The 17888-nt window shown below is 49.3% G+C and overlaps 1 protein-coding gene across 1 annotated transcript; it reads left to right on the top strand.

The window, feature by feature from the left end:
* Positions 1–1125: 1125 nt before the first annotated feature.
* On the top strand, positions 1126–17601 carry LOC144148477 (prolyl 4-hydroxylase subunit alpha-1-like). The gene is made up of 8 exons (XM_077680012.1): positions 1126–1248; positions 4398–4531; positions 8232–8474; positions 12353–12601; positions 15427–15592; positions 16115–16306; positions 16763–17038; positions 17371–17601. Exons 1-8 carry the CDS (start codon positions 1126–1128, stop codon positions 17599–17601), a joined length of 1614 nt encoding a protein of 537 aa, XP_077536138.1.
* The last annotated feature ends 287 nt before the right edge of the window (positions 17602–17888 follow it).

The following is a 17888-nucleotide window of genomic DNA, read 5'->3' as shown; positions in this document are numbered from 1 at the left end:
TGATGGGGACAATGGCGATGGTGTCGCTACAGTACCATAACTTACGCAGCCCAATCCTACGACCTCAACAAAACAGGCCATGAGAACACTTCAACATCTGCACAGAGCCACCCTTCTCGCCATCAGTGGGCTGCCAAAACGTACTTGTCTAGAAATTCTGCAAGCTGCAGTTGCTCTGCCCCCTCTTGGAAATTATTATTCAAGAGCAAGTAAATCAATCCCTTCATCAACGCCCAATTACTCATCAAGGTGCGCCATCGTCGCCTGGGATACACTCAAGCCACTACAACCCCACGACATCCCCCCGCCTCTGGCTCCGTGGAGCCGCCCTTCTGTTACGGACTCTACGGCCACCCATCCCGTCCCGCGTAACGCCCGACCCGTCCGGGCCCCGACGGCAGGCGCGTGGTTGCAGAAAGTGCCAACAGATGGCGAGCGCTACACGAACGCGGGAAAATTCAACTGAGTTCTACGCCCAGAGGGGTGTGAATTAAAAAACCTCGCTTGCCTTTTTATCCGCATGTTAGGAAAAAATACTGAAATTGATTTTTGGGCAATTGTATCAGCAGAATTTTCAAGCAAAAACAAATGCGATATATCAACTGGCTGTATTCCTATTGACGAATGTGTAAAAACACACTGACCCGCCACGGTGGCTCAGTGAGTGGCTAAGGCGTTGCGCTGCTGAGCCCGAGGTCGCGGGTTCGATTCCCGGCCGCGGCGGCCGCTTTTCTGATGGAGGCGAAAAGCAAAAACGCCCGTGTGTACGAGATGTCGGCGCACGTTAAAGATCCCCAGGTGGTCAAAATTAATCCGGAGCTCTCCTCTACGGTGCGCCTCATCGCCTCCGTTGCGTCGGCGCGTTAAACCCTACAATAAAATAAAAAATAAAAAAAACACAGTGTTTTCCGGAAATCCTCTGTCACGTCTCGATGCCGTTTATTGCAGGAACCAGAAAGATTCCAGCCGATGGCTGCGGCTAAAACATGGCGTCGGGTACGCTGCACCCTCTGGCGCGCCGGGACTTCGTCTTCGTCGTCTCCCATTCGTGGGCACGGGCACCCTAGCTCGGTACATAGCGTACCGATATGTAGCAAAACCATCAGACGCAACACACCCCCAGGGATGGACGACATAACCAACAAGCTTCTAACGAACTTGGATGATGACTCCATCATTGAACTCACCGCCCACCTCAACACGGTATGGAGGTCGGGCCAACTTCGGAAAGAATGGAAGACGGCAGAGGTGAGCCTTATTTCGAAGCCTGGAAGACCACAGAGCGCAGTGAACGTGTGTCCTATATCACTAACCTCGGGTTTGAGAAAGCTTCTAGAGAACGTCATCCACAAAAGGATACAGCAGTACCTCTAACAAAATAAGATGTTCCCACATACCATGTGTGGATTCGCAATCCCCTCTCCACGCAGGACATCCTTCAACTGAAGGAAGATGTAATGCTCAAAGCCTCGAGGGATAACCCGAAAGCCATCTTAGCGTTGGATTTGAAAGGGGCATTTGACATTGTCAGTCATACGGTCATACTTACACAACCGAATGGCCTTAACTGCGGGGAACGCACCTACAAATACATTCGAGACTTCCTCGATGGCCGAAAAGCCATTCTGAAGGTGGGACGTTTAAAGCCCAATGCAGTTTGTCTCGGCAACAAGGGCACACCCCAGGCTGCGGTACTGTCCCCCTTGCTTTTTAATATAGCTTTCGTCGGCCTCCCTCCGCTCCTGGCTGCCATAAAAGGCATACGCCATGGATTATATGGGGATGACATCACCCTAAGGGCCACTCATGGGTCAGTGGGAGATATGGAAACCAACCTACAACAGGCAGCCAGCGTTGTCAGGGAATACGCACGACAATGTGGCCTAGCGTGTGCACCGCAAAAATCTGAACTGCTGATCGTCTCACCGCGTAAGAAACTCCCTCTCGGGTCGCCAACCACCTTCCTGGAAGAGGATGGCCACCCTATTGTTCCAACTGACCAGGTGAGAATCTCGGGCGTTTTTTCTACAAGTGAATCGCTCCAACACCAAACTGCTGGACCGATTTGAGCACACCACGGAGCAAGTCTCCCACATGATCCGCAGGGTAAGCACAAAAACGAGAGGTATGCGAGAGGCGGTTGTGCTCTGGCTAGTCGAAGCCTTTGCATCTCTAGGGTTACTATATGTATGCTCTCGAAGGCTGAAAAGGACAAGGTAGAAGCTATCATACGCAAGCCATAAAGCTGGCGTTGGGACTACCTGCTAGCACATCGGCGCAGAAAATCTTACACTTATATATATAATACCTTGGATGAACTCCTCGAAGCTCCTCTTATTAACAAATTATTACGCCTCAGCTCCGCCTCCACCGGAAGAACAATTATGAACCAACTGTACCTGCGCTCACCGCTTCAACACCCCCAGGCCGATGCGACTCAGCTTCCGCATGAGATTCGCCAAGTCATTGATGTGGCTCCACTGCCCCGGAACTTGCATCCAACACACCACCAGGATCGCAGAGACACCATAGCAAAATCTATCTTCAAACGGCGCTGCCACAACTACATCACAGTGTACACAGACTCAACAGGAAGGAGAGCTATGACTACAGCTCAAGCCCTCCTCACAAGTGCGTAAATTCTTACCACCCATGCACTACAGCAAGAAGTGGCCATCGCCCTAGCAATTGCCCAAACCCCTGCAGAGATCGTTACTACGGACTGCCAACAAGCATGTAGAACTGTCTCGAACGGCTTCAGCTCACCGCTCGCCGCACAAACTCTACTGCAGCGCCCTCCACAACACCGCGTAAGAATCATTTGGGCTCCAACCCATGCCGACGTGCCCGGCAACGAAGCTGCCCACCAGCATGCCCGAGATCTGATACACGGGGCTAGTCAGGAGTTCGGTGAGCAGTGGCGTGTCTGTTCCCTCTTGTCCTTCAAAGAAATCACGCAGCACTACCGCCTGCTGCGAACAATGTACCTTCCTCCACCCAAGAACCTCGCAAAGGAACAAGTACGCCACCTTCGAGGCATCCAAACACCTTTCCTCACCCAACTATAGCCCACATTCTGGCCCCCGCCCTGTACTCCTCGCAATGTCACTTCTTAGAGGCTCTGGGCACCCTTTACCATATTATGTGGGGCTGTGATAAAAGCCCCAACCTCACCCCTCCCCTCGCTCTTCCCCTCCTTGAGCACTGGGAGAGAGCACTGTTCATCTCGGACCCTGACGACCAGCTTTGTCTGGCGAAGAGAGCCCAAGAAGCCGGATGGTCTTAAGGGGTCCTGAAATAAGGACTCTTCCCCTGGGCTAACTGCTTCATGGGTACGTTTATTCCTCCTCATCCTCATTTTCGCCAAATGAGCCAAGTGGTTCTCGCTCAACAATGTGGAGCAAAGCACTTCATAATATCGTGGAGGGTTAATTCGAAACTCCATAACTGACCAACTGGCCGGAGGTGCCGCTCTCCCCAAAGTGCAGCAGGCCGCCATCTGAGGGGGAGAAATACAGAAAGGCTCCCACTTCCCCTCCCTCCTTTCACCCATTTTAAGGCAAAATAAAGTTACTATCATCATCATCATCATCGTTACTCACCACTATCGTCAACATCATTACCCACCCTCGTCGTTGTCTTCCTCGTCATCATCATCAAAGAGGAGATTATGAAGCCAGGTTAATGAAACAGTTTCCCATATATGACATATTCGGTACGGCAGCATACAACCAGCACAGTGCGGGACTAAGCAAGCTCAACGCGCCGTTCTAGTGTTTACCAATCAGGGACAAGGCCCTGGCGAATAGGGCGCGCTTGCACGCGGCGCTATTGAAACAAGAAAAACGACGAGAAAGAAGGGTATACAAGGAAACTCTTTTGCCCTGCATCCAACCATAACCCGTCAAATGCAAATTTTGCATACCGGGCACTCTGAATCACTTGGTATTTGAGTGCTAGCAATCCCGAAACCCTCACCCTAATCCCAACCCTACCTTGAGCTACCTATGAGAGGTGGAGCTTCGGACCACGTCCGACCTCTCAGACCAGCGACGATTGGGGGAGAGGGCACAGATGGTGAGCACGCTCCAAGGCATCCCGGATGCCTCATAACAGAGCCTCGACTGCCGCCAATAAAGTTTATTCATCATCATTTCCAACAACCGATGGAAGGCCGATTCCCTGACTGGGTATGTGCCACACTCAAAGCAACATCAACAACAAAGCACGCAGAAGAATTCGAAGAACGGGTGTCTGGTGGCTTAATGGCGACGCTCCCACGACGCTCTCCCTCCCGGAGACACCTCCTGTTGGCGTTGATGGGCGCCGCGGCGTCCTTTCTGGGCTCGTCGCGCGCCGAGATGTTCACGTCCATCGCGCACCTTCGCTTCTTTCAGGACACCGAGAAGCAGGCGGCGCTGGGCCTGGCGGAGTACCTGGAGCGCGAGCAGGACTGGCTTCAGTTCTACGGCGCAATGCTTGAAAACATGCGGGCCCTGGAGGACCTAGGCCATGACGACGACGACCGTCTGTAAGTCAACCGGTCTTGGCGATGCCTTCCGACCTCGCGAGAACGTACCTCTTACGTTGCTCTTTACGCGCTTAGAGGTAGTGTCTATTAACCCGGCAGCCATGATAATAACAGTCAGAAATTTCTCACGGCAGTCGCCTCTTACTGGCTAAGGACGCTACCCGAAGATTCTATGGGGTAAATATTCCCTAAAAAGCCACGTTTGCAGCTGTTCCTGTAGCGCTGTGGAATAGTACTTGGTTTTTAACGAGAAAGCTCCTGTTCGAGTCGCACATTGCGGTGCTTTTTTTTTTAGCTTTCGAATTTTTTCGGTCATAGGGACTTTTTGATGCTTTTTTACTCTGGTTTTTACTATATCAAGAGGTCGACGTACAGGATTTCTAGAATGGGTTGAATTACGTTTAATATAGGTTGTGTTCTGTGTCGTTGGGCTGGGTTAGATTAGGTTTGTTCAAGTTTGGCTGGATTTGGGTAGGTTATGACGCGTTCGATTAGGTTACGTTAGGTTCGGTGAGGTTATGTTACGTTGGGACGTAATATCATTCAGCAAATTTTAGTCCAGCCAGCTTTTATCGAAACTGCCGTGAGATTTACGTAGCCGCGCTTAGAGGAGTAATGACACGAAATTTTCGTGTTATATTTCTTGCGCTGCTATGGGTGCCTACCAACCCAGTAATAATATGTGGCACATTACATGGTCCATCGCAGCGTAAACAATTGTTTACAAACTCGTGCATCTGCGTCAGTTTTGGTTTTGACCAAACAAACACCGAGGCGGTCGCCCTGACAAGAGCATACCTGTTCTCGTCGCACTACGGCTGACGCGCGCGCGTGGGTCATGACCGGTTACTGTCGAACTCAACCGGACAGCATCACGTCAGTTCCAAAACTGTGACGTGATGCACAAGCCAAAGCAGCGCGCGCCAACAGCAGCCACTGCGTTGGGTACGTCACGGGAGCCGCGGCGTCGGCACTTTGGGGGCAAGGCACTCAATGTGTCATTCTGATGCCGATGCTGAAAGGGAATTCGATCTGAGCTTTCGGGTGCGTGCAAAGGCTAAAATTGATTTAAAATATGTTATACCGAACGCTTATGGTTTAAACTTCCTGGGTGTTGTCTCCATACACAACGGAGGCTTTACATATTGTCCTCTCAACTTCGAAAGTATTTTTATGGGGCTATAAGCGAGGACACCCGCCTAACATTTTGTAAGGCTTAAATGAGCCGTGAAGACTGAATGCAAGCTTAATTCCATAAACAATGCTTTGGCCCGACAGCAATGATACACGTTTAACGCCGACAACAATAATGCAGTAAAGGCTCGTTAATTCGAACTTGAAGGGTACCTTAAAAATGTTCGAATTACTCGGAGTTCCAATAAGTGGGAGGGCGCTAGAATGAATGGAAATCGCGCCACACTGCACGCGCAGAACACGAAGCAGCCACCTCTGGACTCGTTATTGCGAATTAGGCCCTACTACATGTTTGCGGCAGGTGATTTCGTAAATAATGTTCCGTAAATAATAATGGCATGCGCCCGAGCACTGGCGCGGTTGCGCGGCGCCCTCTGCAGATGTGAAATAAGCTGTTGCAGGAGCGTAGCGAAAGTTGCGCAGGAGTTCGGTGTAAAGCGGTGCATAGGTGTATATTGGTTTTTACTGAGGTATTTGACACAGGGCCGCATTCTTATAGTGGCATCAAACTGCTTACCAATACAATACACCTGAAAAAATGTCGTCTCCGCAAGAGACCTTTGGTTAACCGAGAAGCCAACTTTAAAAGGACTTGATGTGTAGCGGAGTTGCTAAAACAATCTCTTCAACCATGAATACTCACTTGAGAGCTTCTGCATTTTTTTTTCTCCTGGGGCTTTCAGTGTGTCGGTCATGCTAAACGAGGAACTTGTGCGTGAGTTCACAGCTACGTGTTCGCACTCGAGTGCTAACGATCATGCGCGAATTGGCCGATTCTGGTTTTTCGGTATTACATAGCACCTTCTTTCCTTTTCGTAAGACGCGAGAGGTTTCTTACCAACTCTATACCAGTGAAGTGACCTGCATAGCCCTGGCGAATCGCCTCTTCGAGGCGTTCCATTTTCATCGATTGTATCACTATCATCATCACCGTGGCGCCGCATTACTTTCGTGACATACGTTTTAGGGGCGACTATGACTTTCATTGTTCCCTGAAACTCACACGTCCACAAGCATAGCTCCTATTCAAGCCGGAGTAATGTTTTGGGGAGTTAAGAGTTGCGGAGTAGTTTATTAAAATATGTCCTTTTCCCACTAAGGCGGCCACGCTGTATAAACGCTGGAAGCTCTATTCGTACTGTTTTGAAGGTTCTTCGGCATGCTGACTGTTTACGAACGAATTCGGAGAAGAGGCGTTGTTTCAACACCGAATCGCCGCACAAGTTTCGTAACTTAAGTTTTGTGCGATGAACGTGCTTGGCTGGGAGGACGTAAATATATTTCCTTCAAGAGGAGTGTCCTTCCCGCTGCACACTTTACAGGAAAATCTTTAGGGCCATTCGAAGAGGTGCAGAGCGTCATACGTGTGAACGCCCGTGTCACGGGAAAACGAAATGATTCGCCATGTTTAAATTTTCAAAGGGGATGAGTGGTTTGCGTAAGGGGTAACATTGTTGTAGGCTCTCTAGAGGGAGCCACTCAATGCAAGGTTCTGGCCTTTCAGAGGCGTTATACCAAGCGCGTACAATACTTTCCCAGTGTTCTGGAAGATTTAAATGTAGCTCACAGGTTTAATTCGTGCCGCATGGCAAGCGATAACATTTGGTGACAGAAAACGAACGCAATCTACTCACATGGTACAAAAAAGAAAAACGTTTACCTGGGCGGCTGCTGTGGAGACTAACTCTGAGGTGGACGTTAATTTAGGTTACTTTTATGTTGAGCAGGAACTTCTCAAAGCAATGCTTCATCGCCTTCTCCTTTCTTCTCGAAAAGGAGATTACACTGTCCGGTGTGAAAGAACGGGATCACATTTTGAAGGAGGCGGTCTTCCCTTTTAATGTACTTCAAACTTTGACTGCTGACGACACGCCGAACGAGGCCGGTTTTGGGAAACACGCCTTTATTACCCCATGTTAGGTACACACGCAAGGATGCGAGACCACCCCCAGTCTAAAATCACAACAGGAATACCGCAAAAACTAACAAGAAGTCCTGCCGTACGACAAAAAAAAATTGTTGTGACAACAGAAGTCTTGTTGTTACGACAAACCCATATGTTGTTACGACACACATTTCTGTCGTAACGACAAAGTCAATTTTCTTAACGATAAAATTCCTGTCGTCAAAACAGAACTGCCATTCCCGCTACTCTTCACAATGGGCAATAACCATCAAATTATGTGCAACTACTGATAAAACATCGGGATCACGACAAGACAGGAATTCTGCACGGCGGAACATCAAAATCAGGACAGCAATACGAAACACGACAGAACATCAGAATCCCCACACGACAAGAATACGACAAGACGACAATACGACACGCGAAAATACGACAAAACTACAGAAAGTTTTTCTGTCGTCGTTTGCGACTGGGCCCTGCATGATTGAGTGGCCCTTGTGACCAGAGCCTAAAGTGATGCGATCAGGAGCAAATGCTTAGCGAGGCGTTTCATAGGTTGCAACATTTTCCCACCCCCGCTGTTTGATGGACCCATTTCAGAGTGGGAAAGGAGCGCCTCCTGCTGACCTACGCGCGTATCACGTGGCTGGCGGGGAGTTGGCCGAGGTTGGTGTCGCAGCACGTCGCTGCGAGCGCTGCCAGCAGGCACCAGTTGTTAGAGCCTCCTGGTACTGAGACGAGCCCGTGGCCCACCGACGAGGACCTGGCGGGCTCAGCCGTTGGCATCTGCCGCCTGCAGCACACGTATGGCCTCAGCGCGCAGGAGATGGCAGAGCTCAGGAGGTGCGCCGCCTTCTCGTTCTCCCTGTGGCCTGTATGTATGTATGTATGTACGTACGTACGTACGTACGTATGTATGTATGTATGTATGTATGTATGTATGTATGTATGTATGTATGTATGTATGTATGTATGTATGTATGTATGTATGTATGTATGTACTATTATGAGCAATATGAAACTGAACACAGGAACGCATAGAAAACACCCTCAGACCCAGCTATGCGTGATACGCAGCGGCCGCCGTCGGAAACAAAGTGGAAAGGGGGACGCTGTTCTAACAACTGTTCCCATTCCCGCCAGCGTCTTATCGGCTCTGCGACGATACCATATTATCGGCGAAATGACGTTAGCTGCTGCTTTGTAGAAATCCCAGCGTGGTGGGAGTGCCAGCAGTTAGTGGAAGAGCGCACTCCTTCCCCCTTTGATTTTAACAGCGCCACCCGCGTATCGCTCCGAGTCTGTTTCGAGGCTGTTTGCCACGCGTTCCTGTGTTCCCTTTCATATTGCTCACAATAGTACGTGTGTATGTATGTATGTATGTATGTATGTATGTATGTATGTATGTATGTATGTATGTATGTATGTATGTATGTGTGCATGTATGTATGTATGTATGTATGTATGTATGTATGTATGTATGTATGTATGTATGTATGTATGTATGTATGTTAAAGCTGAAAGTTAGGCTAGTTGGTGTTGACGGCGTTGGCATATTACCAGCTAAAAACACACGGACCATGAAGCAGACAGGACAATATGTTTTCATGTCTGTCTGTCTGCCTGCGCAGCCCGTTTGATCCCGAGATTGTTAGCTATAGCCGACATCGGCAGAAGACTCGTCGACGAACCAAGCTAGCCGCAAGAAACGCTTTTTCGCCCTGATTTAAAGAATGACTGCGGCTTAGCTCAGCTTGCCCTGAATATGCAAAGCGAAAGCTTGGCTTAACCTCGTTAGGTATTGTTTCCACTAGGCTATCCTTTAATTTACCTTCAATTACTATATTATTCGTCCAAATGCTGCTTTGGTCTGCGGTTGTGGTCCCACTTCCGGCGTTTTCCGAGCCAAATGGCTCGATCTGCCTCAGTCTCCGACGCTAGCTTCGCGCTTTTGGCATTCCGAACCATCTCTAGGGAAGCAGCTCGCCGTACGATATCCGTGGGGTGGTGAGACATCACTTGCCGACGACGGCTCAAAGCCTCCATCACCCACGCAACGCTCAGAGAAAACGACCCGGCCTCGCCCTCATCCATGACCAAGATCGCATGCGCGCGGGAAGTCACGTGGTCAGGCGCGAACTAGCTGCAGAAAGCGCATGCGCGAAGCGGGCAGCGGCTGCAGCGGCTTGAAAACGCGGCCGTCGGTGGAGCTCGGCCCGTCGAGTCACGTGATGCGTGGCCAAGGTTACGGCGCAGCAGCGGTCAAATGAAGGTCAAAGTCCCCGCGACGGCCCAACCGCTCGAAGAGATTAGTAAAACTTTGCTTTAAAAGATTACGCTCAAAGATCCTTTCAAGCAAGGCTAAAATGGGGGATAGTTGGTTCTGCATCTTCTTGAACCGCGCTGTTTTAAAAGAGGACCAGGAAAGAGCACACAGGTGCTCTTTCCTTGTCCTGTTTTAAAACAGCGCGGTTCAAGAAGATCCTCTCAAGCTATGTTGATACAGACGATGAGTTTAACCGAGGTGAGCTGGCCAGCCATAGTTTAGAGGGTAGCAAGGTTATGGCGCCGCTATCAAGCATGTTTTGGGAAGGAAACTCACTATGAATGCATGTTTCAGGTGGCTGCTCTTGAAAAGAGGGTGCGTACAAAGCGCGCAGTGAATTGTGAGCATTGGTCCAACCTGCAGCCATGACAGAGCCGAGATGCGGCCGCTCTTTCTAGAAAATTGGCGTCACAAGATCGGCAGTGTTGTGAACAGCATGGTGGTTGCTTGAAGGGCTTAAGATATGCCGTCTTGCGACGGCACTTGTGTGAAGATGGTTCTGCACATAAAAAAAAGAGAAAATTACTACAGGGGAGTCGCTATTCCTGTTACTGCTTACTTTAGGAAGATTGTGGATTTTATGTTATTGATTTATATAATCTGGACAAATTGCTCCTACTTCAGAAGAAACCAGTCAGAGTAATAGCAAACCTGCCATATAACTCTCATACGCATGAGCTTTTTCAGCGATTTAAGGTTCTTAAGGCTACAAATTACTATAAATATCGTCTCACGCAATCATACATTACTGCCGTAAAGCGTCAGAATAATTTTTACAGTGAACTAGCGAGATTGAAACAAAACACTCCGACTTACCTTACTCGGCACCCAGATGCATGGTACACACCGACCCCACATAATAATTATGCCATGCCATCGATCGGTTACACCCTACCAACGGTATTAAATGATCTTGCCACGAAGTCAACTGATAGTTTGTCGTTTTCCAAAAACAAGTTGACAGAAATGTTTATATAATTTGTCCGTGATTGGTTAGTAATCATTCTTCATAGCTTGCCTTTGTAGCCTCCGGTGTTGCAACTTTGCACCCTTGTAGCTAGGCTGTTTTTTGTATCCCTGTATAAGTAACTTTTTTTTTTGTTGAAACCCTTGCGCCTGTTTCAGACTGTACTTCTGTAGTCCTATTGGATTGTAAAAATACGTACAATTGTGTAACATGTATATACCCTTGTACGTGCTGTTTGGTATTTTACCCACCGCTGCTGTCACAAACGGGGCAGCCGCCACGTCAAGCTGTCACTCAGCTTTCTGCGGCCGCTCCATCCTTGTACAAAAGGAAAATAAAACTTTATTATTATTATTATTATAACAAGTTTCAAACCCTTAAGCACTTGATATATCCCATTTCGACTGAACATGATTAATCGATTGATTAATTGTGTTCAGTTCAACGACCTTCAGTTCAAGCGGGATATATTGCATTCGAAGGCTTTGAAAAATTGATACATGAATTCAGTTTCTTAAAATCTTCAATCACACTAGAGCAGTGTTTCCAAATGCGGGTCCGCGGACCTCAAAGGGTCCGTGAGGACACCACAGGGGGTCTGTCTGTCTACGACACTCCCCTTTTCGTTCTTCTTGCCAAACCTAGCCACCAGGGGGAGAAAGTGGCTTTGCCGCATGACCCTACAACTTTCCCGCATAGCAGGTACTGCACAAACGTCGGACACACAAAAGGCGGGCGTAGAGATACATGAGTGGGCATCGTTAGCTGCGAGAGTAAATTGTCTGACATCATGACGACTACGAAGACGGTTCATCGCGGGGTCCTCTACCACTTTTTCTAAGCACTGAATGCGTCCTCGGCACGATAATGGTTGACAACCACTGCGCTAGAGAAGCGCGAACAAGTTAATTAATTGATGGATTGATTGAATAATTGATTGATCGATTGATTTGATCGATCGATTGATTGTTTGATTGTTTTTTATTGTTTGATTGCTTGTTTGTTTGTTTGCTTGTTTGTTTGTTTGTTTGTTTGTTTGTTTGATTGTTTGTTTGTTTGTTTGATTGATTGTTTGTTTGTTTGATTATTTGATTGTTTGTTTGTTTGATCGGTGTTTGATTGTTTGTTTGTTTGTTTGATTGATCGATTGATTGATTGATTGTTTGTTTGATTGATCGATTGATTGATTGATTGTTCGTTTCTTTGATTGTTTGTTTGATTGATTGTTTGTTTGTTTGCTGAATTGATTGATTGCTTGATTGATTGATTGATTGATTGTTTGTTTGATTGATTATTTGATTGATTGATTGTTTTTTGATTGATTGATTGATTGATTGATCGGGTGATTGATTGATCGATCGATTGATTGATCGATTGATTGATTGATCGGGTGATTGATTTATTGACGTGACTCACTCCATTGCGAAGCCCCTTGCTGAACCTGACGGCGCACGACCGACACGAGGTGGCACGGCATTGCTGGGACGGGGACGATGCTGGCAGCGCCCTAGGATGGTGGACCTCGAGCCTGGACGCCCTGGAGGAAGAAGGGCACGAACCCACCGACAACCGCGAGGCCATCCTGGACTCCATGGCTGACATCAGCCGGCGCGTCCAGAACGAGGGCGCCGCCTACCGCCTCCTGTCGGCCCTGCACGATGGAGCGCCGACGCACGTGTGAGTGAGAGCAGGCAGCAAAAACAAACGTTTGGTCGGCTATGCAGTGGAAACTCATTTTAATGAGCACTGAGGCTTGAGCTCAAAGCAAATGTGTCTGGACGTGGCGGACACTCCCCATGGAGCCACGGCCCACCATCAACGACTATGACGACGAGGAACACGCTGTGTACGGGGCGAAGCAAGCCTAGGCTCCGTTATTGCCGCTTGTAAATAGATCCTCTCATCTCCTAACAAATACAAATGTCTATCATCAGCCATAGTTTGAAACATCTGCTCTGTCGCCACGTTACACGAAGTACTGATGTTATCAGTCATCGAAAGAGCCATGTCGCCACGTTACACGAAGTACTGATGTTATCAGTCATCGAAAGAGCCATGCCGCCGTACTCCCGTTAGCAAAAGCAGACCGACTAAATGTATCATTACATGCTCGCATAGTGTAGACGCTGCTGTAAATGGTACATAAGGTCAGTTCTCCTGCAACCTTTAAAGGGATAGTCGACCTATTCTTGTGGAGCATATGCTCTCTATGCCTAGGGAAAGCGCCTCACTTAAAAACAATTGGCGCAGCTTGTACTAGTGGTGCAAGGCAGGAGAAACAGCTGTGCTGGGGGTCGACTTAGCTTTTCTCCCCACATTAACACCGGATCCCAGGAGAGAGGGAGCGGTCGGACCCCAGCAGTGCAAAGCCGTTTTGGACGGCACTGTAACGTAAATGCCACTAAAGCATGTACAGTGTTTTATTCACTAGCAGTCTGCGGCATTCCTCTCGTTGTGTATACGATGGCGCAGCCGCGTTGGGCGAATACTCTTGTGGCGCGTCCTCGCCTCGGTAGACCTCAACTTCTTCGCCAGCTGGTCCGGTGGCCGTCTCCACGTATGAATTGAGAAAAGATGGCTTGTCAGATTCGTCGTCATCGTCGCCAACGCGTAGCGCGCCTGTCGCTACAAGATGACGACGACCAAGGCGGAAGCTCCTCACGTGTCGTATACGCCCACGCGCAAGCCTGGACGACGCCAAGAGGTCGCATCGATGCCCGCTCTCACATGACCTCGGGGTTTTCTATCTACACCGGACTAATTTGTGCCGGCCGAAACACATCTACAGTTAAAACCCTGTGCTGAAACTGTTTTACAACCGTAAGTTCGCCGTTGCAGGAAAAAATAGTGAGAAACTGCCGAGTGTTCGGGAGTACGTGCTTCGCGGTGACCGCCGAGTCCCCGGCTCGCGCAGGGGCTTACAAAAATTTGTCCCGCCTCCCCTCGCGGGAACCCCTGTGTAGATGCGACGCATAGGGGGTTCCGTTGTTGTTTCCGTTAGGTTGATTCTCCCATCGCGTGAAACGTGCCGTGAACCCCCTGCCGCGGCAATGACGCAACGTGGCGCGGCTATGACGCAACACAATCCAACACAATCCACTTTAATCCAATCCAATCAACACCCAATCCAATCCAATCCAATCCAATCCAATCCAAGCCAAGCCAAGCCAAGCCAATCGAATCCAATCCAATGACCCTCGCGAGAGAGTGTTCGCTATCGGAGAGGAGAGGGGGTGAGCGGCGGAGAGCGCAGCTCGCGCGGCGAGGAGAATGGGGGAGGGGTGTGGACGGACAACAACGCCGTATGGAGGGACAAGGCGTGTGAATGAGATGCAGCCGCGTCTAAAAGCCGTTCAGAGCGGCCGCCGCATTCTCTAGAAGCCATTATGTATAATTGGAGACAGGGCTACGAGTGTGCCACTCCTTCCCGAGACGACTTGCAGATTACGCCACCGCTGCCTCGAGCCGATGACGAAGAGCTGGTGGAAGTCTACACTGCTGAGGATGACTTCGCATTGACCACTCGCCGCGAAGAAGACGACGACCGCTTCGGTGCTAATGACGACGATTGCTAGTCCCGAAACTATGCAAATGAACAATGGTACTGAAGCTAAATTACCGAGCTTAAAGTTCCGAGAGAACACCCCCGCACGAGACATCGCCGACCCCTTCTTTAAAGGTGAAATATTCTATTTACTAAAAGGCCCCGAAGATCGCCCACCCCTTAAAACCAATTGCTTTACCACCGATAAGTGAGGAAAATAAACGCGAATCCTATATTCATGTGTTGATGCGGTCACGTCTTTGTCCTTGCCGCACTGGACCCGAAGGTTCACCCGTCCCGCATCTTTCACTCGATATCTCTGTACTTTGGATGGTCGTTCTTTCGTAACTTTATGGCATGTGTACGGCAATGCTCATCTACCACAGCTTCGCCAGTCAAGTCGAGCGCGGGAGCGCACGCTTCCCTGAATTTTTCACTCATATTGCCCTACGTTTAAAACACGAATTACTAAATCTACAAGTCTTCAGTATGCTGTCGAGAGGAATGCTGGCAAACAACAGTGAGTTGCGATTCAACATACTTCTCTCTGTACGTGATATCAAAACAGGCATTTAAATCTAGTCATCCGCTAGAACAATATTAAAATGTAATTTTCCTATATCCTTTACGAGGTTTCTGAATCACGCACCAAAACTGACTAAACTATTTGTATACTTACGATAGTGCCCCGTTTATACACTACACAAAGCCACCTCTTAGATTTTGGAAAGTTCAGCGCCAAATTGGAATCATTACCGCCAGTATGTCTAGAAATTCCTTGTGATTACCCCAGTATAAAACGCTGGCTTTAATATGAGCCAGAGGACATTCAATCCACAAAAAGTGGTTGGCTTTTCCTGAAGTGCTAGTCTGGGAGGTGTCTTGGCGGAATAATTTTGAAAGGATGTCGTTCGTCCTAGTTTTTATAAATTGCGTTCTCGTTGTTATCGATCCGCAGGCGCGACACGCTTGTCGAAGCGGTGCTCGACGACGAGGCGGTGAAGAACTCGGAAGTTGCGATGGACGCCATGAAGTTTGAGAAACTTTGTTCGTCCAACCGCACGGGACTCGAAAGACGCTCCCCCACCGACCGACTTCGCTGCACTATCCTGCACATCACTGGGGTCAGTGACACTTCGTTCTCACGGCGACCAATACCGCGCGAGCTGAAAACTTACACAACAGCAACTCACCGAAACCCATTGGCGTTAACACACTTTCCGAACGCTCTTAAGCTAGTCAAGAACTAAACACGGGCACAAGTACGCTACTAATGATTATGTGTTCCGTACTTAAGGTGTAACGGTATTGTTCCAATTATATCAGTTGCTACAATCAGGTGGTAACCACAGGATGCACGGCGACCTCTCTACTACCTTGAGCTCGCTGAATGTCTACACGGGTGGATGCCTACCCGCGTGAAGCTGCCGAGTGATACCTTCACGTAGGGCTCCATAAGAATTTTTTAGAAATCCACCTTCGATATATGTGCCAGGGCTACTTTCAAGGAAGTTGAGGAGAAGGTGTTTTCCGGTATTTACTTCGTACATGAAATGCCTTTAGAAACAGCGCCTACGCTTTGCATTTGAGTGCTGTGCTGCTCCGCGCCATATTTTTGCTATTAAGGCGGCTTATTCATGGCGCAGGACGCTATGCTTCGGTGGCGCCCCCTGCACGTGGAATTCCTGAGCGAAGAGCCACGCATCGCCCTGGTGCACAACTTCCTGACCGGCCGCGAGCAGCGTGTCCTGAAGCAACTGGCAGAGCCTCTCCTCGAAAGGGCCGCCGTCCTTAAAGGGAACAACACGTATCTCCCGTCAAAGACACGCATTACCAAGGTATACTCTGCGCCAGTGTAGCGTGAGAAGCTGCATAGCGGAAACAGGCCTCTGTGAACATGGATAACCAGCAGAGATATTAGAACACTACGTAGAGGTGTCAGAGAGTTCAACTGGAAGACATGCGCAAAGTTTGCATCTCTTGAACAAGTGACGGCGGTCATCTCTAGAATATTTCAGTGCACGCATACTTCACACCTGTATTTTGACTCCACTGATCCAGGAAGCTCCTTTCCTGTCCCTAACCGCTAAACCTACACTGCTTGCTTCCATGGCCCGTTGAGTATAATTCACTTTCCTTTCCTGTTTTAGTATGACGCGGAGGCAAAGCAAACCCGCGGGTGTCTTTGGGAGCATACATGCAGTGTAAGCACGACAGCTTGAACAAGCGCACCCCCGCTGAAACTATCCCCTTCTCCTGCACTTTCTGTGCCCACCTGTCTCCCACCCATGCAGGTGGGGTGGCTGGCGGACGAGGAACACCCGCTGGTGTTCCGCGTGAGCGCGGCCGTGTCCGCGGTGACCGGCATGGACGTCGCTTGCGCCGAGGATCTGCAGGTGGGGAACTATGGAGTGGGCGGCCACTATTCGCCGCACCCCGACTACGGCGAGCCCGAGGAACCCGCGGAAACCAGGGACAGCGTGACGGGACAACGTGCCGCCACCTGGCTTATGTACCTGTCCGACGTGCGGCGGGGAGGGAGTACCGTCTTCCCCGAACTGGAACTACAGGTTTGTGCAGCCCTTTCTGTTGGTGAAAACCAGCAGTAATCGGTGCCACATTTACAGAATGTTTTAATGTAAAAGCATTAGATGACTCGGTGGGAGGCAGTGGGCAGAACCTCAAAAGTAAGGCAATTCTGGTAGGAAGATTGCAAAAGTAGCAGAGGTGGGCAGCACGGCACGTAAGGAGAGTTTTTCTTTTTTTTGGTGCGCGACAACTCATTGATAAAGAAGGCCATGCTATGAGTAATGCTGCATGCACGGTGTCGCTGTCCACTGAGTGTGCCGTGAAAGATGCGCCGTGAGAATAATTTGACCGCAATAGCTTGCACTGTCCGCAGGTGGAGGCGAAAGCTGGCCGTGCCCTTTTCTGGATCAACCTGCTGCCAGAGCAAAAACACGGATTCCACTTCGAGCATCGCTTCAAGTACGGCCTGCTGAGTGAGGGGGACAGCCGCACGACACACGGTGCCTGCCCCGTGCTCGTTGGTTCCAAGTGGATTGCAACCAAGTGGATACACGAACTGGGCCAGACCAGAATTCCTTTCGACTGGCCCGGAGGGGTTCACTAGAGAATCGGCAATTACCCGCCGTGCACGCATGCGCAGATGATGCCCCGCCTGTGTTCTCCTCTTCATATTACCGAATATTGTACACGCAGCCTGAGAAAAGTGGCCGGTGGGGAGCGTCAAGTTGCCAGGAAGTTTCCTGTTGGACGGACACTTCCGGTCAACGGGACACTTCCACTTCGAGCCTTTAGTGTAATTAGTTTGTTCCTATTAAGATGGCCTGGGAGGATTAAATGTGTCGTCGAAGATTTTATTTATTACCGGTAGTGCAAAAACTATGCTACTAACGC

The sequence above is a fragment of the Haemaphysalis longicornis genome, unplaced genomic scaffold (genome assembly GCF_048455015.1).
Source record: "Haemaphysalis longicornis isolate Haplotype H1 unplaced genomic scaffold, Haemaphysalis longicornis Haplotype H1 scaffold_8, whole genome shotgun sequence".
Taxonomy (NCBI): Eukaryota; Metazoa; Arthropoda; class Arachnida; order Ixodida; family Ixodidae; genus Haemaphysalis; species Haemaphysalis longicornis.
This window is presented reverse-complemented; position numbering and strand designations above follow the sequence as displayed.